This window comes from Nomia melanderi, chromosome 3 (genome assembly GCF_051020985.1).
Source record: "Nomia melanderi isolate GNS246 chromosome 3, iyNomMela1, whole genome shotgun sequence".
NCBI classification, from domain to species: domain Eukaryota; kingdom Metazoa; phylum Arthropoda; class Insecta; order Hymenoptera; family Halictidae; genus Nomia; species Nomia melanderi.
Window position 1 is genome coordinate 15,789,462 of NC_135001.1, and position 20,212 is coordinate 15,809,673.

At 33.4% G+C, this 20,212-nt stretch overlaps 4 protein-coding genes across 7 annotated transcripts in view; 2 read left to right on the forward strand and 2 right to left on the reverse strand.

Moving 5' to 3' along the window:
- Positions 1-48: 48 nt before the first annotated feature.
- LOC116429442 (uncharacterized) lies at positions 49-1,466 on the reverse strand. The gene is made up of 3 exons (XM_031982404.2): positions 683-1,466; positions 405-612; positions 49-316 (listed from the first exon to the last, which is right to left on the reverse strand). Exons 1-3 carry the CDS (start codon positions 1,440-1,442, stop codon positions 193-195), a joined length of 1,092 nt encoding a protein of 363 aa, XP_031838264.2. The 5' UTR covers positions 1,443-1,466; the 3' UTR covers positions 49-192.
- A 160-nt stretch (positions 1,467-1,626) lies between these two features.
- On the reverse strand, positions 1,627-2,473 carry LOC116429446 (Tubulin binding cofactor A). The gene is made up of 2 exons (XM_031982411.2): positions 2,150-2,473; positions 1,627-1,900 (listed from the first exon to the last, which is right to left on the reverse strand). The coding sequence occupies exons 1-2, from the start codon at positions 2,277-2,279 to the stop codon at positions 1,674-1,676; spliced, it is 357 nt and encodes a 118-aa protein (XP_031838271.1). The 5' UTR covers positions 2,280-2,473; the 3' UTR covers positions 1,627-1,673.
- A 506-nt stretch (positions 2,474-2,979) lies between these two features.
- Positions 2,980-5,210, forward strand: temp (protein prenyltransferase alpha subunit repeat-containing protein tempura). Its single transcript, XM_031982406.2, has 3 exons — positions 2,980-3,213; positions 4,031-4,938; positions 5,003-5,210. The coding sequence occupies exons 1-3, from the start codon at positions 3,137-3,139 to the stop codon at positions 5,065-5,067; spliced, it is 1,050 nt and encodes a 349-aa protein (XP_031838266.1). The 5' UTR covers positions 2,980-3,136; the 3' UTR covers positions 5,068-5,210.
- A 32-nt stretch (positions 5,211-5,242) lies between these two features.
- LOC116429438 (uncharacterized) overlaps positions 5,243-20,212 on the forward strand; it is a 98,163-nt gene continuing 83,193 nt past the window's right edge. The window contains exons 1-2 of one of the 4 annotated variants that reach the window (XM_031982385.2): positions 5,243-6,966; positions 7,780-7,977. In XM_031982385.2, coding sequence (XP_031838245.1) covers positions 7,893-7,977 — 85 coding nt within the window. In that variant the 5' untranslated portion in view covers positions 5,243-6,966; positions 7,780-7,892. Of the gene's footprint in view, positions 7,978-15,921; positions 16,193-18,685; positions 18,867-20,212 lie in introns of those variants that run through there. The other 3 variants (XM_031982384.2, XM_031982386.2, XM_031982387.2) reach the window with 3 other exon arrangements.

The window sequence follows — 20,212 nt, forward strand, 5'->3', positions numbered from 1 at the left end:
TAAGATACTAAAATAAAATACTAAAAATTGAATATAAATATTAAATGGATAATATGTAGTAGACCAAAGAAGTTTTTTACATTTTTTGTGAATGTAAATTACATTACATGCATTTGTGTTCATATAATATAAATTATCAAGGCGTGTATCAAAGTGTAATTATATTCGTAAACTACAGTTTATTCATTTACTTCATGGTATTTCTTTTTTGAGACATTTTTGCCAGGCAGCAGAAGATGGTTTATTAGGTATTACCCATCCGATTGGAATTGATGATGCATTACTATCTGTACTTATATATCTGTCCCAAGCAGTTCTAAAAATAAAACAATTTTTAGTATAGAAGTATATTTAACAATAACTAGTCATAAATATAGCTGATTCATTTATAATATTATATTTACCTAATATTAATAAAATTAGATAAATCAGTATCGTATTGATCATTTGTTAATATTTTTTTTCCAAATAATACATTTTCCCATTCATCAAACAGATTTTTCTTTTGTTTCTCAATTCTTTCTTCATTATCAGTCTTCAACATTAATTTTAGACCTTGTTCTTCTATGGAATATTCTCTATCAAGTGCTGACCATAGTTCTGTTAACTTAGCTGCGTATAGAAAATATAATTATTAATATAAATTTTTATTTATTTTTCATAAATAAAACTAGAATAGTACCTATGATATTGTTAAATGCTTCATCCGCTGCTAAAGACAAATGTTCTCCTCTTGCTCTGGCAATATTGACTTTAACATTCCGTAGATTTTGTAATTCCTGTAACAATCCAAGATATTTTCTCGCATCGCTTCGCTTTCCTCTAATATCAGATAAAATTAAATCTGCATCTTTACGTAAATTTTCTTCTTGCTTTTCTTTTTCTATTACAGCTTGTTCTTCTACCATCAGTCTTGCTCTTCTTTCCATTTTCATTATCTTCTCATGTTTCCATTTTTCTCTTCTAATTTTCTCCCTTAATCTCTTTTTTTTGCGTCTTTCTAAATCTTTCTTCAACTGATTTAAGAAATTTGGATCTTTTATAGAATTTAACAATTTCATAATTTCACTCTTTGCTGTATCACAAATGTTCATTTTCTCTTGCCATTCTTCTTCCGATAAGTTTTGATTATTTTTAAGTTCTTCACAAAGGATTTTCAACTTTTCATTCAATTTATATGCTGCCGTTATGGTATCTTTAGCAAATGCAATTTTAGACTTTCTTTGAATCGTTCTCTGGTTATTTGTATTCTTTGTTTGATCGTTTTTCCCAAGAAAAATTTCGATATTTTTTTCATCGGCATGTCGTATTTCTGTTGTAATTGCTGTCACAGTATTCTTGGTAATATCATCAGAAATCGTAGCAATTGGATAAATATAATTTTGATGTACATTTGAACTATAATTAGCGTTGTAAATAGACTGATCTATTGGATAATACATATTGTAATCCTGAATTTTGTAATTTCTGGTAGAACCTTCTCAAAACTTTAATCACTAAACATAAATGCTCAAGGTTTACACTTAACTCGATAAGATATAAAATGTCTTAATGCTATCACTTTTATTTATATGTTAAATGATTATTTTAATTCGTTTATAAAGTGTTAAATGAAAATATAGTTCATTCATAACTTTTGGCAGTTTTTTAATATAATTAGTACACTTTACTTTCTAACACATTTCCATAATCCCTCCCTCCTTAGGAAGTTGAGCTTCTGCCTCTTGTAAGATTTTCTCAGCTTCGATGTAATCTTCGATTTCTTTCAAATCTTGTTCTGTCTCTAAGATTTTTTTAAGCTCTTCGAATGCTTTAACAAGACGTCGTTGACAATCTGGTACCATCATTAGGGATTCTTGAAGAACTTCTTCTTGTTTCCTTATATCATAACCATCTTTGTCTGTAAAATAATTATAAATAACATGAAAATTACAATTCTTAAAAGTTATTTGAATAAATGCGTAAATGCGACTACAAACGTTACGAGAGGCATATCAACTTTTTGATCAAGCAAATGATGTGACGTTGTAAGATAAAAAGAGGTGAAAAATGTACGGAAGCGTCACAACAGATAACACAGCTATTGAAAGGATCAAATTAATAGGAAAATAAGACATGCTTCCGATTGCATTTTTCATAATGTTCTCACCCTGTTCCTTTAATTTTTGTATCCTTTCACGTTGCTGTGCTGCTTCTTTTTCGTATGTGACTTTTTCTTTCGCGAGACGTTTCACTATTCCAGTTTTAATTTTTAGAGTTCTTATACGAGGATCAGACATTGTTTTAACTTAAATGATTTACCTCGTTAGTCGAAAATGAAGCGTTCACCGTTTAAACAAGATTTTCCTTATAAGGCAAGATGAGTAGCTACAAATAAATTCGAGAGAAACTTGGTGACGTATAGGTTATACCGATTTATAGTCGGAGCCTTGTACTCTATTAAGTTATACCCTTATGACATGACACTTATCGAAACTGTCGATCGTTTCGATCGATCGTTTGCTTATTTTTAATGCTTTCTTTAAATTTAAAATAAAATAATAATGTTATATTAAAAACAATTTACATTCATGCTAGACAAGTGCCAGATAAAATTTAATATTTTCGTAATAAGTGTTTTCATTCGTTTCAAATTCATTCAATTCTACAGAAAAACATTTTGACTGCAGTTATTTCTAGTTCCAGTGAGTACAATAGTAACGTTTGAAATAAATATATTTTTATTTCCAACATTTACAAGGAATTATAATAATAATACTATGGAACTCAAGTATATATTTATAGACGTACACATGAAAGAAATGAATGGTTGTAATTTTAAAGAAATTACATCCAAGCTGTTTTCACGTAGTTGCATTAACAGTTTACTTTCATTCATAAAATTATTAAACACGGGTCTTGTTCTTTATCAATATCTTCCTCCGTTAATAATTTCGCGCCATCTGATTTCGAACGTTCGAGACTCGCAGGAAACTTCAAACGGTATCGCAGTATATCCCCCCAACACTTCTGCAGAAAAACGCTACATCGTGTCTGCATTGAAAGGTGCAGCAAGAGAGAAACAGAAGGGTTAATCGTGTATCGGTTTATACTTGATTCTACGAGACATGTAACGAACAATAGTGGCAAGATTACAATGCAAGACGATATTTTCCCGGCAGCAGAGAAAATCCTTTCCGACATCGAAAATGTGGTGAAGAAGAATCCGTCACTGTGAGTGTTTTCGTAGATACATTACGAGGGCGGAGTCTTTAAAAATATCTGTGAAAATTGCCACTAAATTCTTCGATTAGATGCACCAACGTGTCCGTTACATCAATGAGTTAACATTACTGTTACTGTGCTTTCAATTTTCGGTCCAACAAATGTATAACACTGTCGTTTATGCGTTTTAATCAGACACGCGTACATACGACGCTTCGCAAAAGGTTTGCATAGTAAATACAGTATCAGTAATGTTGGTATCTGATATCTACGATATGAAACTGGCGCCATCACGATTATTAAATGTCATAACTATTATCCGTGTCGTTCGTTCGTACATGTTCATTCATGCAAGCCTCACAAGTCATAATTTATCGTCAAATACTGTATTACTAATTACCATTGGCGAAACATTAAATTATGATTATGAACGGTAAAAACGTGTAGACGATAGTGTACTTATACGCAACTCGGAATTATCGTTATTTTCACATCATTTTTTACACAGTTCATATGTTGTGTTATGTAATTCACATTTATGGATATACTATGTTCAAGTACTCTTAGTATATTTTGTATCATTTATTTTATTTGCTAATTATTGTATTATTTAATAAAGCAACGAGAACGATACTCGAAGCAGAATACATTATACGTTTGTCAATAATGTACATTTTATGATTTATTTTCAAATCGTTTGTCCGCCGAACATCAACTTGCAAATTGGGAACGGTTAACGTTTATAATTGACAAAAAGAAAGCTATTGTATCTGTTAAACTAGGGGAGAAAAAAACGAAGGAAAACATTGTTCATGTATAATTTCAGGAAAAGCTTCGAAATAATTCCCGCGGAAGATAATGAAAATAAATCACCAGTATTCCACCAAGAAGATTGTCTTGGATTGGCTTCGTGGTGCGTGCAACCGCTTTGTTGCTACGCTTATCGCCGACTCTTTGAACTTCGCCAGAATAAACACAGGCGCGAGGAGCCGAGTACAATAGCAAGATGGTTATTGGGCGCTTTGCTATTAAACCCGGACGTGACAACGTTTTGGAATATGCGACGGGAATTAGTGAGAAGTCAGAAGTTAGAGGTGTCGGAGGAGTTCGCGTTCTCACGGTTGGTGCTTTACCATAAGCCAAAATGCTTCGACGCGTTCGCCTACCGACGGTGGTTATTGTCGTACGTATTGAACGCCAAAGACAGCCGGTACGATTTCAATTCGGTGGACTCGCCCCTCTGCACGGAATTGAACCTGGTGACCACCTGCGCGGACAGGTACGCGAACAATTATGACGCGTGGAGCCACCGACGACATGTTATGGCGCTCCGAGAGTCACGGGGATTCGCTTATCCGATATTCGAGACCGAGTGGAAGAACACGCTTGCCTGGTGCCAGAGACACGTGTCGGATTACAGCGGGCTTTCCTATCGACAATTCTTATTGCAGAAGTACATGTTCGAGTTGAAGGAACTGCCGAGAGAGTCATTGATAAAGTGTCCGGCGGTCACGGAAAAATCTAAAGAGGAACTGTTCGCGTACATTAAGTCCAACATCAACGCGCATAAATTGCAGCGGCTACTCGATGCCATGGGGGCAGAATACAAAGCGAGTAGCACGAGCGCGGAACAACAAGCGTACTTCCGTACTTTATCCTACTGGGCGGAGGAATGTCGCGCGAACGAGATCGCCATTTGCATGTATCACAATTACGAGGCCCTCTGGTGTCATCGTAGGTTCCTGGCGTGTGTTCTCGTGCGTTTTATCGCGATGTATATAAAGCATTCCTGCCGCAGGGATCAGAGTGCCGAGAGATCGGTCGTCGCCCCGACGGATCTTCGGAACGAGTTGGTCACGATAGAGGACGACGTGACGTTGTGCCATGATTTTCTCGTGGAGACGTTCCACGCGCGGAACGAGAAACTCGGAGAGCTCGCGGCCGAACGAGACCAACGTGAAAAGATGCTGGTCGAAAGATTCTTCAAGTTTCTTCGAAATATCGGGTTCGAGATCAGGTGTTCATCCTGTTAGCCGTTGAAATTGTACTTTTAAATAAACGATGATGCGCGCGCATTCAGCTGTATAATCCTACTTGTATCGGGCATAGATCGAGTGCCGCAGGCAAGGTAGCAAGGTGTTACCTGCATTATCTAACTCGTACGCGTTGATTCAAACCGCAACGAAACTTTCCATGCGGCTCAGGCATCGAGGAATGTTCGACAATTTTTTCCTTTCATAGCGGACGTTCAACGTTTACATGCTTCTAGGATAAAAATAGCTTCCAAAGTTGGGAATCAACTGCTTTTCCTGCGTATATCTTGAAAACTAATAGTACAGGAGCTGGAGCAGAATGTTTAACACAATTGTCCTCTTTTTATAAGAAATACAATCACGCAAGGAATCATTAGAAAAGGTTTATAGGTGATCCGGGTTAGTCTAAGTCAACTTTGGAGGCTATTTTTCCTTGGTAAACACAAAAACGAACAGCTACGAAGGAATACTTTGTCCTCGAATACTCGTCGATTTGCACTGCAACGTTTTACATTACAATGTTTTGAGCATGCATAGTTTTACGATGCCATTAGAATCCGCGCGTACGTCAGCGAGTTGGCTGATGACCCTTGCAAGTAAGAATCACGCAATAACTCTTACTCTGTACTCCACACAGATGTTATTCCTAGATAGGTGTATTCTACCCATATGAATTTTATCTCAATAGTGCTCTCTCGTTCGAACCGTTCGGCGCAGCGAATCTTCTGCGCATTAATAAACTATAACGCCGTTTTTATTGAATAAGATTTAACGTACGACAATGTAGATGAAATGGAATGAGTACCGATACTTATTTTTGAAACGTTTACCGTGTATCGTTTGAAGGATGTTTGACGCGGTGTCGCGTAAATGACCGTTGGAAATGTCGATCGGTTTAGTGTTTCCGATATTCGAAATGCTGGCCGAGTACGACTTTTACAAGAGTACTAGTACAATTGCGTAATATAAAGGAAAAAGTGTCTTTTGAGGCTATAGGGAAGTATTATTACAAGACAGACTTGTATAGCCGGACATTGATAAAAACGAAAGAAGTAAAAGAAAAGAAAAGAAAAGATGTTAGTTTTGTAATCGTTTTTTTAGTCATCTTAGTGCAGCGGAATCCGTTCGAATGGACCGTATATAATATACATACATATGTAGTTCGGTCAGGCCAATCGTTTTGACGCAATTGGCTACGTTTATTCCCCTTTGGCGCGACAATCTGACCAAAAATAAACCTTTCGACTTTTGACTGGATTATCTCAGTCTACCGGGAACGGCCGTTAAAGCATGTGTGATCGTTCGATTTCTCATACACCGACTCCTACTAATTTCCGGTTTCATTGTTACATGTTAATAAAGTTCAGTGAACCCTGTCGCAAATTTTTTGCATAACACTCCGATCCACACACGCCGGGTCACACATCGTCGGATACGCACAGTCTTAATTCGATTTCTCTCTTTGTCTTGACCTTAATCTCTTCCAACAGCATTGGACACGCGGAATTAGCACTGACGATATATTCTCAGCGGCACGGTGACAAACGTGAAAGTTACGCTCATTGCCAGACGATAATAGAGAATACACGCAAACATTACACGTACACCCTGTCGTCGTTGTCTCGGGCCCGTGATCCGATACACCGATCGAATTGTATCGTGATCATTGACCGAAAAATCAGAAAGTACACACACAGAGAGTCACACGAATTTTCAGCAACACCGTAAGGTACGTTTGGTTGCTCTTTTACTCTTAATGCTCTGCGTTTATTGCGGAGTGCACGAACACGAAATTGTTCCTTTCAGTATGAACGCATACGTGTGTAATAAGAGTACACGAAAGAAGATTTTTATAGCGCGATTCTTCGGGTACAATCTGATTTAATCTTTCAGAATGTGTAATTAATCATTTCAATAACTACTAATTATTCAATAATTTTAATCATTTTATTCAATAATAATTTCAGCAATTTCTTTCAATAATAATTTCAATAATTCTTAATTATTAATTAGGAATTATTCAAATATAGTTATACGAGCGACACGCACTGTCGAATCACAATAGACAACTCACTGAAAGGAACAATCAAACGATTCGACAAAGACGTGCCCCGTTCTCCGAATATCTTTTCGGCTCGTTGTACGCATTCTAAACGTGTACATGTATCTGAATGAAAAATCATAACTCGTAGCGTATAGGCAGGTCACAGACTTAATTGAAACGTCGTTCCTCGATTCAGCATAGACGTCCGGTGAAAGTAACGTCATTCCCTGCTTGTCCCTGTATCTATTGTTGATCCGTGAGCAACGGGTTCCGGCCGGTCGATAAGTAAATTTCATTCACCGCGTGCGTTGTTTAACGCGAAACGGTTAGGGGAACGTAAACAAGCCAAACATCTCTACGGACGCGGCATTCGCCGCAGATTACACTTAATATTATATATTGTCGAAAGACGCACGTGACTATTCTCTATTACTTTCATTGGTCGATCGGTTCGATTGTGCCTCGGGGCACAACGAGGCGGTCGATAGGCATCCTCAGAAATTCCACCGGTACGGCACGGTCGAGGAAGCGCCATTGAGGTGTGCAGTGGCGGGTCGGACTGTCTTTGTTCATTCCATTACCGGAAACTGAAACTGTCGGAAGTTGAATTTATGTCGTCCGAAACCGAGCTCGCTCTTGAAAGTGAAATCGAAAGTCCCGCGGAATTGGACGAGATGCAGCTGTTTCAAAAAAAAGGTAAGAGTATCTTTTGCTTCCTAAATGTTGCATCATTGGTATGTGTATTTGTGTATTTTGTTTTCTCATACCGTAGCTTCTTTCATTTCTTTCATTTCTTTCATTTCTTTTACCTTTTTTTTTTTCTTTCAAGTTTCTTTCGTGCACACTTCAGTTCCCTGACGATTTGCCGACCACTGTTCTTATATGTAACGAAAGGCTACCACGAATTAAATGATTATTTTATAACGCGTGTCCACCTGTTTCTCGGATTTATTACCGAGCAGAGAAGAAACCGATAATCGATTTCCAGCAGTTTTCGTTTCGCTCGCGTGCACTGTTCTAGTGCAAATTTTCTGCAGAATCGCATCATCGATTTGCTTACATTATTTTTGAATTGCGAAGAGCTTTCTTACTTGATTAAATGTCAAGTTCGTATTTTAGTTTACCTTTGTAAGAACATGTTATCGTAGCGATTATCATACAAGTACTATACCATTACCTGAATAGTACGCGAGGATCGATCGATAGTTTTTTTAGAGACAGGAAACTTGTTTAGATGAATGTTATACATTACTTTAAGGAATGTCGGGAACCGTCCCGATTATCGCAGTATAAAATATCGGAAGATGACAAATTATTATTCTCCATTGACGTGTATTATGTAGATCTCGAGTTTATTTATAGTCAGCAATGCAAACACGTTTTGATCATAAGTATGCGACGGAGATTGATTTCTCCGTTAGGTAAAGTTTCTATCGGGAATATTAATGTAAGGAATATTAATATATTATTATATTAACATTCATATCAGAATATATTAGCTTTATCTCGTTTCTTTTTCTGATTTCCGATGTGAAATATTTTGTACGAGTCGATACGATTTATTATCGGATCAGATAAATATTATTTCTTGTATGTTGAAGCTTATTCAATTATGGATCTTATATTTTAAAGTGTTCACGAAACTTGTATTAGACATTACTTATAGTATTTTGAAATGTTGAATACGAGTATAGTGAAGAAACCATTGTTGTGTCTTCGTACAAGGTTTCGTAAGCAAGAGGCTTGTCGTAATTGTAGAAACAGCATGCGAATGACGATTCTCGTTTTAACTAAAATGAAATCGGTGCTTTTTCTTTTATTCTGGATGAAAACTGATCTATGCGTAGTGATCTGTAAGAGTATTCTATTTTTGTAATTTTAATTATAAGTATAGATACTGAATATTCTCGTATTGTCATAGATTACTACAGCAAATGTATTTAACCGAAGTAAAGCCTTGAAAATCTTAGAAAGTTATTTGAAAATATTTTAATGCTCGCAAGAAAAATAACTAATTTGGAGTTCCTAAGTTTTCAATTCGTATGGGACACGTAATAATTGGAAGAAATTGCAAAAATAATTGTCTGCCGTGTATGTTAATGATCGTGATTTGCGATCCTTCAGTAAGGATAATTTATGAAAATGGAAAATCAGTTGACCTCGATCAATGTTCGCATAGTAGGTTCACAAATTAGTGTTAAAAATATATAATGTATTAGAACAAAAAATAAATGATTGCGGCTTCAATTGACTTTTCAATTAGCCTTTTAAGTTGTTATGCTTTACAAACTGCACTTTGTTTTAGATGACGTTATTTGAAAAGAATACCATTATTATGCGAATTGGTTTCCATAAGCGTCTACAAAATATGGAGCATTCTACATATGCACTGTAATATTAGCGAAATAAAAATATAATAAAAATCATTTTTAGCATACAATGCATCAGAGCAAAGAATACATTTTTGAGTCATATCTGACCTAGATATCTTTTAGCTATCTAAACCTTGAGGACCATCGCAATACTAAAAAAATCAGATTACGGGAAAAGAAATTATCTCATATCTTGAAATAGTGTATTTACATAAAAATGAAATGTATTCAAACAAAGGTAAATTAACGATGTCTTAATTTGCTTTCTTCTGGTTGCCATTTTAACTTTAATCCTTTCTGTGTAAGATGCGTTATAATTTCAGGAAAATAAAATGTAATTTTAAAACAACAATCAGACACGAGGGTAGAAAATTCTTGAACCTTGACCTATCGTTTAATTAGTCACATACAAGTAGGTTTACTCTCCCCCTTCATTCTTTATTCACAGTCTTCTATGTGCAGGTTCGTATATTTATTTAGGTAATGTACGTCAACATGTAAGAGAAGCTGCGTATCGTTCTTGCTGATATAACTTTTATGTTTATTTTATGGAAGAATAACTAAACGAGACGAGGATCACCATATTTCGTTAAAGTGACGAAAAAACCGTTAAGACGATTGATATCTGAATCGTTGATTTGTCAAATCGATTAAATTCACAGAATAAAAACTAGAGAAATCTGTGAAGGAAATCGTATGTGTTTGTTGCAGTCAATTATTTTGTTACATAAATAGTGATCAATAATACAACACAATCGATGGAAACGACAAAGTACTGTTTGCTCAAGCTTAACTTGTGCTCATCGTGTTAAAATATGTACGTTAATCGTTTAGATATCAGAAAAAAGATTGATATCACTACGTGTTCAAAAAAGCTTCGGTCATTTTGTGATATTAAAACAATTATTATCCTCTTAACTGGGGATGACGAGCTAATACGTCATCGAAGTTTAGTTTCATTTCTTAATAGCTCTTTGTTTTCGTATTCATTTGTTAAATAATTGTGCTGCATCAAACCGCAATGATCGTACTAATACGAACCACGCAATACTGAAATGTATCGTTACTCAGTATTCGCTATATTAATTGAATTCGTTTCGAGTCGTTTGGAAAATGTTTAGTTAAAAAGTTAAGGGAATTTATTTCAGACACAAACAGTTAAACAGCAATCAATTAATGCTTTGCCACTGAAATCTAAAAAAGTTCAGAATGTGGACAATCGGTTGGGCTTGTGAGTGGCTCATCCTTTGAACTTTGTTCGCAAAATTCGCAATGGAATGTTTTCTTTTAAATTTGTGCGTCTACTATGGTAAACGTAATTTACTAAATACACATGCTTTTACATAATGTATTTTGATTATACATGCAAATTTAGTAAACAGCTGTATGTAAGCAACGAAGTTAAAATTCGTATTTGTATAAAGACATATTTATATACTTGATTTAACAAAAGTATGCACATCGAAAAATACATTGAAATGCATAGATACATTTTCAGGCAGAAGTATATTCCAATTACGTATACAGGTCAAAAGTTCGCGAAATTAAAAAAAAAGTAACAAGAAATAGATAAATACATGTGTGCAAAAAAGAAATCTCTATGTAAGTCAGAAGCAATTATTCAAAACATAGGCGATCGATTTCAAGGACTTTGAAATATGTTCTCGAGGTATAATTCTAATCAACTGTTCTAATCTGTTTGATAATATTTTTATTTCGATATATTCAATAAGTAAACTGTGGAAAAGTCGAAGGGTTATTGACTTCAATGATTCTTAACGCTGGAGCTGTTGTATCCGTCAAAATGGCGGGTTTCAGTTTTCTTATTTCGCGAGTATTGATATCTTAAAAGTGTTGAACATCCAAAATGATATTAAAAATAAATAGGTTTCACTTCAATACTATAATCAGTATATAAAGAAATCGAAAAAAATCTATTGTTACAATTTTTATAAGGATTACGTATTAATCATGTTAAACGCTGGATAGTTCTAGTGTTAAATGTATTGTAGAAATCGATATTTTGAACAATATTTTCTTCTTACATGAATGTTAAACTTTGTCAGTTTTCAAGAGATTCATTCAAAAAACAGCCGTCAAATTCAAACTGATAGAAATGTTGGCAAGTATGACGTAAAGATGTGGTTGGAGCCTCTCGTGTTGCAGTCCCACTCTTGAGAAACCAGCTCCACTATAGTCCTCTCTGTTATCTACGTGAAACTCATTTTTTAAACTTTCAGAAACGATAGTACGAAATCACTCTTTTGATAAGTTTACCATTAAGTGACACATGGCTTTTTGGAGCTTTAGTTAAATTTAAACTAAATTAGAATTTTACATTTTTGTTGCACCTGTTATAATTTATGGTTCCACAGGACAGTTTGCTGCTAATAAAAAAATCGATCACCTGTCAGTAATTATTAGACATACCTAAGAGTTCGTGTAATTTCATGTTTAATGTAACGTATGCTAACGTGGCTACGCCGGTACAAATGAGTTTGATCCCAACATGTCGCAGAATATGCATTCGTACGTACAATTTGTAAACATAAGTAGATAAAACATGGTAATTCAACGTATAATCATTGTAATTATTCTTAACCTATCCTAATTCACACCTGACTAAGCTTGGCAGTGTCATGAAAGTAATTCATTAAATTCACTCACCTTGCGAAAGTAATTCACAAAATTAAGTATCTTAATAAAGGAAATTGTCGAAAAGAATATTATGTTATTTACTGAATAGTTTACCGACTTTTGTCACTTTTGCGAATATGAATTCGGCACCACACTTTTAACGTATCGCGAAACTGCAAATGTTACTTTTTTACTTTCTAATTAAAAACTAATACATCTGTTAAGTTATGTTACTTTATGTAAAATAAGTCTGCAATTTATAGTCTATGATTTGAATGTTTAGTTACAGAGCAACGCTGATTTAAGTTTAGTTATTTATAGTTAAGAAGAATGACAAATATTTTTTTATATGTTTTGGAAATTAAAAGCATGTGGAGATAACATGTATAGGGCAAAGTTGTTCAGAATTATGTCTTGATTAACATATTTCTAGATAATCAAAATCGGTGAGTCGACCGCGATTCCGAATAATTACTGAGAATAATATACAGCAAATATCGCGTGATAATTATTAAGAGAAAACATTTGTACTTTTTAGAATGCAGATACAGATATTTTTATATTTTATATTGCTCCTTATGTAATATAATCTACTGATAAAACTATATCTATATGCGCCGCTCATTCGCCAAATCGATTAAATCCACAAAGCAGAAACATAAAGTAAACAAACAGACATTGTGAAATGTGTTATAATAACTTCAAAATTTTAATGTATGTAAAAATATTTGAAAAATTTCTTAGTTTCATATACTTACGAATAGTTACATATTTCATAAACATAATGTTTAATATGAATGCAATTATTTATATACTCTTTTCATAAACCTAATCCAAACCTAAACAAGACATAAAATCAAATTAATATAAGAAATTTCGAAAATATTTTTATGAATATCTTCAAAAATTAAAATCAAATTTTCTGATATGAGGATTATACATGCAAGTATAGCGAGAACTTGTTCAAAATGTTGATTTCTACAATATGCCCAAAAACCATCGAAATCAGTATACATACTTTTTTATCTATATTATGATTAACACATTCACGTCACGACGTGTTTCAATATGTTTAAACATAGATCGTAATAACAGTAATGCTTGCAAAAATAATTTTGAAGCGCATTCTTTTGTTACGTCTCTAATTTTCTGACTCTTGCTAATTGTTATTAATTATAGATAAATGTAACTGAATAATTTGGTAAATAAATTACTTATTAACGTTGATTTATTTTAATGCTATAAATTAGCGTTGTGCCACCGGTAGTACACGCCGGTGTGAAAGTGTTAATCACATTGTCCCTTAACAATCAATTGGGGAATCCTTTACGTAGTCTCTGCTCTTCGTTATGAAGTAGATACGAACTTGTGACCTTCCTTGTATAAGAAACAAGCGCGTATGTATGTGGCCACTTAATATTAATTGAGGCCAAAATAATGAGCATGCGGATAACTGCGACCTAAACGCTCTATCGGTCAAATGCCAGCGATATTACGCGTATCGTATGTTTTTTATGATTCGATAACTTCCATCATGCTAATACAAATTCGTTTACACACAATGTTTAAAGATCACAGTTTTTATTGCCGCAGAGGATCACGGAATAAAAGTTGAAGACTTATAATGAACAGTAAGTTACATAAAGTTATTTATAAATTAAAATTTTTATGAAAATTCGTATTTTCACATTGAAGTATTGAAAGTCCAAAATATAACAGAATTTTCTTGTCTCAGATTTTTAATTTATTCTTTTTCGAAGATTAAGAAGAACTGCACAAAGACATAATACATATTTACCGTTCAAGATTATTGCTTTCTTCTTTAAGTTATTAGCAAGCTATCTGATTTCCAATTTATTATAAACTATCATTTTTAGAACCTTGTTATACTGTATACTAAAAATGAAAGTGGCAAAAAATTATTCAAATGATAATGGCAAATAATATTAGTAGACAATGATCTGTGAAAACAGGTATCAAAAAATATCGAATGTAGTCAACAATTGTTTATTGTTCGAGTAATGATTTTGTTACTGTGATATATTTATATTTTACATGTTTGTAGTGTCTTGCGGTTTGTGTCATATGCTCTTTGCGTATTTAAAAAAAGTATTATTATTTATCAAAAATCCAACAACATTGACGTTCACATGTACATATTGTTAAAGACAAGTTTCTGAATAACTTTTCCTAAGAATTTAATCAACAGTCTCGTACAGTTTTTGAGATATCCATGAAAAAAGTTTAGTAATTATTTTTAAAGATGTACATCTTGGCGGTTCCAATGACTTTAAAATATGTTACAAAAATATTTTTAACTTTATGTATTGAATGTTATGCATTTTATGAGGTATAGATTAAAAAGTCAAATTGGGGTTAAGTTTGAATTATATTTAGATTTGTTAATAAATCAGGATATGTGCAAGTCATAATTATGAAATTAATTAGTAACGATTTACTGGTCACCTTACTGCGACCGGATGAAATTCAGTGACACACATAAACCAAATTCGGCCTACAGAGTACGATGTGTAAGTAATATTGCATGTATTTGTACTGAAACTTTTTATATTTTATTGAAACTAATTCTGAGCCACGATTATGTGCACAACGAATATAGAAGTTGTTCAATATGATGTCCTTGACACATATTTAAAGATAATTGAGGTCGGTGAGGTGTACCTTTTAGTGGATAATTACATACCAATTTAGCCTAAACAAGAGCGACATCACGTCTAAGTTAAAAAAAAAATGTCGACTTTTTTGTTACGCATATTTTAAAAACTATAAGAGACCGCCAATTAAATTATTTGAAAAAGTTGCTCATTCTTAAAATTATCTGCTCAACCTCTTGTCATATGATTTCTGTCACAACTGCGCTCGATTAAAATTATTTTATTGTTTATAATCCACTGGAAGAAGAAAAGCATTTAATGTTAATTCTATGTGTACGTTTACTTCAAAGCACTACAATCGATAGTAGAAAAATATCATTTAATTTGAATTCGAAAGAATTAAGTAACACTTATTTATTAAATCCTATTCAGAATTTTTACCACGAGTCTGACACGATATCGCAGGGTAAGGAATTAACGACATAAATGTACTGTGATATCCTTTCAGATAAATTAATTACCAAAATTAAAAAACTAAACTGAAAGCAATCATTCGAAACCGATGATGATCGTTTTTAGAAATTTGTGACGTTAGAATACAAATTCTACGCAAATATTTGAATGTCAAATAAAATAATATAAAAGTAATTTGTTAGTAAAGGATATTGTTACTAAAAACTAATACCATTCCAAGACCCAACCAAGACGAATCGTCAGAGTGTATGAGAGATAACAGCAGAATGTTATTTGTAGATACTGCAGTTTCTACTGCGGCAAGTGTTGAGAAAAAATGGTTTCTCACGTACAACTATAAATTTCGATTGTTATTTCACCTTCGAATTCTCTAAACATTCGGACGGCCGGAAATAATTCTGAATCAGGTGAGACTCGTGAAGATGCTATGTACGTGTCGCAAATATTCAGCGAAAACGTTGTATTCCCGGCAAGGATGCGCGGCCTTCTGCCAAAAACGTGACTGCCCTTGTACTTGGGGGCCGCCCAACTTTTTAGTCTTTAGGCAGAGGTCCACGAGGTCGTTTCTTTCACACATTAACGCCTTTTATTTATTGCTTATTTGAAACGATAGAGAAAGTATTAATGTTTCGTTCTGATTTTCGATTGGTCATAAGTATATCACCGAATGTGTTGCGTGAAGTTCGGAATTGGGCGATAATATTCCGTTTCCTATGAAATCACCTGGCGACCTCTGCTTCGATTTAATTTACTCAAACCGGTCGTAGAATTTTATGTTCGATAATATGGCATTACGACTTCATCAGATACGAGGTGAGCTATCTTGATATATAGAAATCTACGGTCGAATACATTTAGCTTCGTGAAAAGTAATTGAACAGTGATTGTTTAATGGAACAGTAAATTCCCGTGAAGCAGGTGCTCTTGTAAGCATTTGTAAAACGCTTATTCACGCTAATTTCAGCTTGTCTAATATTTTAACTTTTTCTTCGTGCAATATTCGTTTGCTTTAGCATCGTTAGACGTTTTCTTTGATTTCAATACTGAACACTAAACATAAAATAATCATATAATTCAATAATTTGCCGAAGTCCTGTCTCATATTTGCTTAAAGTCTAAGTTTTAACACTAGATTTACGGACGTTTATTCTACACTTTATTCTATGGTTCCTAGAAAACTACGTGTTCGTCTATATAAGTCGCGAAAATTGTAACTTCAAAACCAGAGTATTGCAATGCGTATTCGCATAATTGCACGAATCAAAATCGACTTAAACTGTTACTAAATAATGTTTAAAAAATTCAATAAATCTAGTGTTAAAGAAACTTAATATGTAAAATTATTTTCAATAATATCTCAATATTATGGTTTCAAAGCTGTAAGAACTAGATTTCTTAGAAGTTTATTGCTCATACTTACGTCTGAAGTATTGCAAGACTCAATATGTTAAGACCAACAGTTAAGTAAAGAAATTAAGCTTGAGTTATAATAAATTAATTTGATGAAACGACCAGACAAGAATCAGATTGCTGATTCATCATTGATTTTCTATTACGATTAATACAACTTAATTAATTTAAAAACATTCCAAGGGTATCTTTGCATGACACAGAGTATTGTACAGTGTTTGTGATATCGTAAATGATCTATCGAATATTGTTCATAAATACTTGATCGAAGAATTCAACTTATCGAAAGAAATGTGGGAAGACAACAACTCGGCTGTATGCTACATCTCGAAAATAAAGGTCATATCAACATATAAATGGTTTATTTTGAAAGCAGCTTAACACTAAACGTAACGCGAACCATCAAATAACCGGTTTTAAAATTTGATCTAAAATTCTGCGTTTTATTTTGTTCATTTAAATTTATATCAATTCCTAAATGGTCCGACTAATCCATTTCTCAATTTTTGGCTTTCCTTTCGTTTTTCTTTCCGTTAAGAAAAATGTATCGCTTTGTAATAAAGTATATATAAGTTTTTGTATCACATTCCTGTTGATAAGAACTTTGAACATTACATTGTGAACAAATATCAATCGTTTAAATTCGGCACGAATACTCTTGTGACTCATTGTATATACAAACTGTTGGTACATTTAGTGTTAAGTCCATTTTCAAAAAAAATCAAGTTAACACGTGGTCACCGACGACCGCAGCGTCTAAATTACTTGAAAAGAATTACAAGAAGAAAACTGACGTCGTATCGAAATATTTAGTTACGTAGGTAGCTAAATAATAATGTAACTTAAGACCTATAACACCAAATCATTGCTAATTCTAATATCATTTACGTTTGTATGATACGGTAAGTAATGTCATACATTGATAATTGATTATAATACATTGATAATAGCAAAATAGTTTTTTGCTTTGATTCATGAGCGATGAACAACATAAGCGAATCTCCTTCGTCATTGTATGCCAAAGAGTTAATAGTTTTTGCGTTTTTTTTAAATTACTGTTCCTACTAAGTAAATACACCAGCGAAGTTGCACGAATATCATCTGTAACATTCTATTATGCCTTAGTAAACCTCGTATAACACAGCATCCCTATAACATTGTGCGAGAATTGGGAAGTAATATATAATACTTTCGATCAATTGTTGTTTTAACCCTTTGCGCTTAAATGTCGCCAATGCGATGATCATTTAACTTGCGATGATCATATTAACTGGCACTTTGAAATTATTCGTTAATTTCTTTTCTTTTATACTATAAGGTAATCACATGAAACACATAAACAAAAACACGGAATATTTTATTTATTAATCTCTATAAAATTCCACAGCAGCACAATGACTTTTATTTCAATTTCTGTTGCAAAACTTGCTCCGAGTTGCTGTTAGGTATTGCTAAAAAAGCTTCCTATTGCAAAGGATTAATAACCATATTTCTCTTAGTTATCAAATGAATATATATATATATAGTTATATACACAGTGAATGTGTATATATAATGTTTTCAATTTTTAAAAACTGGCTCTGCCTCTAAACTAATTGTTTCGTATAACACGACTGTTTTTAAGAACCTAACGACCGTGTTACATAAAGGTAATCCCCACCGTTTTCGGAACATTAGTATCTTGGAATAATTCTTTTTCATAGAAAACTTTGAATTTAACGCGGTGTAACTTCATTGATTTGATTACAGACCATGTTTTTTAATACTATCACGTAACTCTCGAGATACTGAAGACATAGTGGTCTAATGCTAAGGTTGACGTGATGCAAGAAGGTTTTAAGCGAATTAAAGTTCCGTCGCCAAGAATAGGTTACAGTCGCGCCTACCTTAACATTACCTAACCCACACCTGTTTCTTAAACATCAGTCGCTCAACATTCATTCAACAAACTCTCCGTTCGCGTTAACTCTCTCTCGTGTGCCGACCGCCCGGGGCTGTTTGTCACATTTGTCGCCCATTAGCATTGAGGGAGAAAACAACTCGTTCGGAGTCATGTCGGAACGCGGGCATTACTCAGGTAACGAGACATTAAAATTATTTGAATATCCAGCTATAAAGTAAACCACCAGTATTAACACTAGAACTACCGTACCTGTCAGAATGACTGGTTCTGGTTTCTTTGTTTCGCAATTATTGATATCTTAGAAGCATTGAATGTTCGAAATGATTTTGAAAATAAATAGTTTCACTTGAATACTGTAATGAAAGCCTGAAGGAACTGAAAATAATCTATTGTTACAATTTTTATAAAATTTACATGTCAATCGTATTAAAGGCTCGGTAGATCTAGTGTTAATCTGTGAACCAGGTATGACAAAATAATTCGTCATGCCAGGAAGACAACTCCAATGGGCATGACGACTTTTTTGGTCATGGAATTTTTAGAAAGTATATATCTTTGTGCATTGGACATATTTCATCTATATATTTTCTAAATATGTCGTAAAATATTTTGTCGAAATAAATCGTTAGCATTACATTTCATGTAATCTCGCTGTAACGATAACTCGTGACCATAGATCGTACTCATTATAATTATTAATAACAATCGTAATGCTGATGATAATAATGATAATACTAGTATACAATAACAGAGTTTAACGTATTTAATTTAGTTTATGGGAGTAATGTATAAATGTGTTACGGACGAAACATGACACGCAAATTTTGTGAAATATAGAATACTTAATTTGAATTGCTTCTAACGATAATGATTATTTGCGAAGTGGAAATGAATAAAAAATGATGCATATGTAGTTTTCAGAGGAACAGATTATTTCTCAATTAGTGATTTAAAATACGCCAGTAACATGTGTATCGCTTCATAACTAATCATATTGTATTTTTAAAAATATGCATTATATATTTCCATTAAAAAAGTAATGTAATTAACGAATAAGCTATTCGTTCATCGTTGTACTTGCAATAAATATACGATTCTAAATATTCAGTTGCTCTTTGAATATTAACTTCTTATCTATAACATTTTTCTGTATCTGGTTACTATGACAATAGGGAGAAGAACTATGGTATTTAACAATTGAATAATTCACTCTTCGTACTCAATGTATCTATGCCTCTACGAATATCTGTCATGAATTTGTTAATCATTTTTAATCAATTGAATTTCAAACAGATGGTAGTACATAAATAAATCTTTCTGATTGTTGTTGGTTCTTTGGCAGAGAATTTGGTTTCTGGCTGTTCGTAATGAGACAATACGTAATATGTAAAATAAACATTTTGTATTAAAAATTTCATCTCTGTAAATAAACAGCTACAGTATACACTTGCTTCAAGGTTAATCAACAGTTTCTTGGCAATAGACGTGAATAAGGTTGCTTTCTCATTGGAATTTCTGCA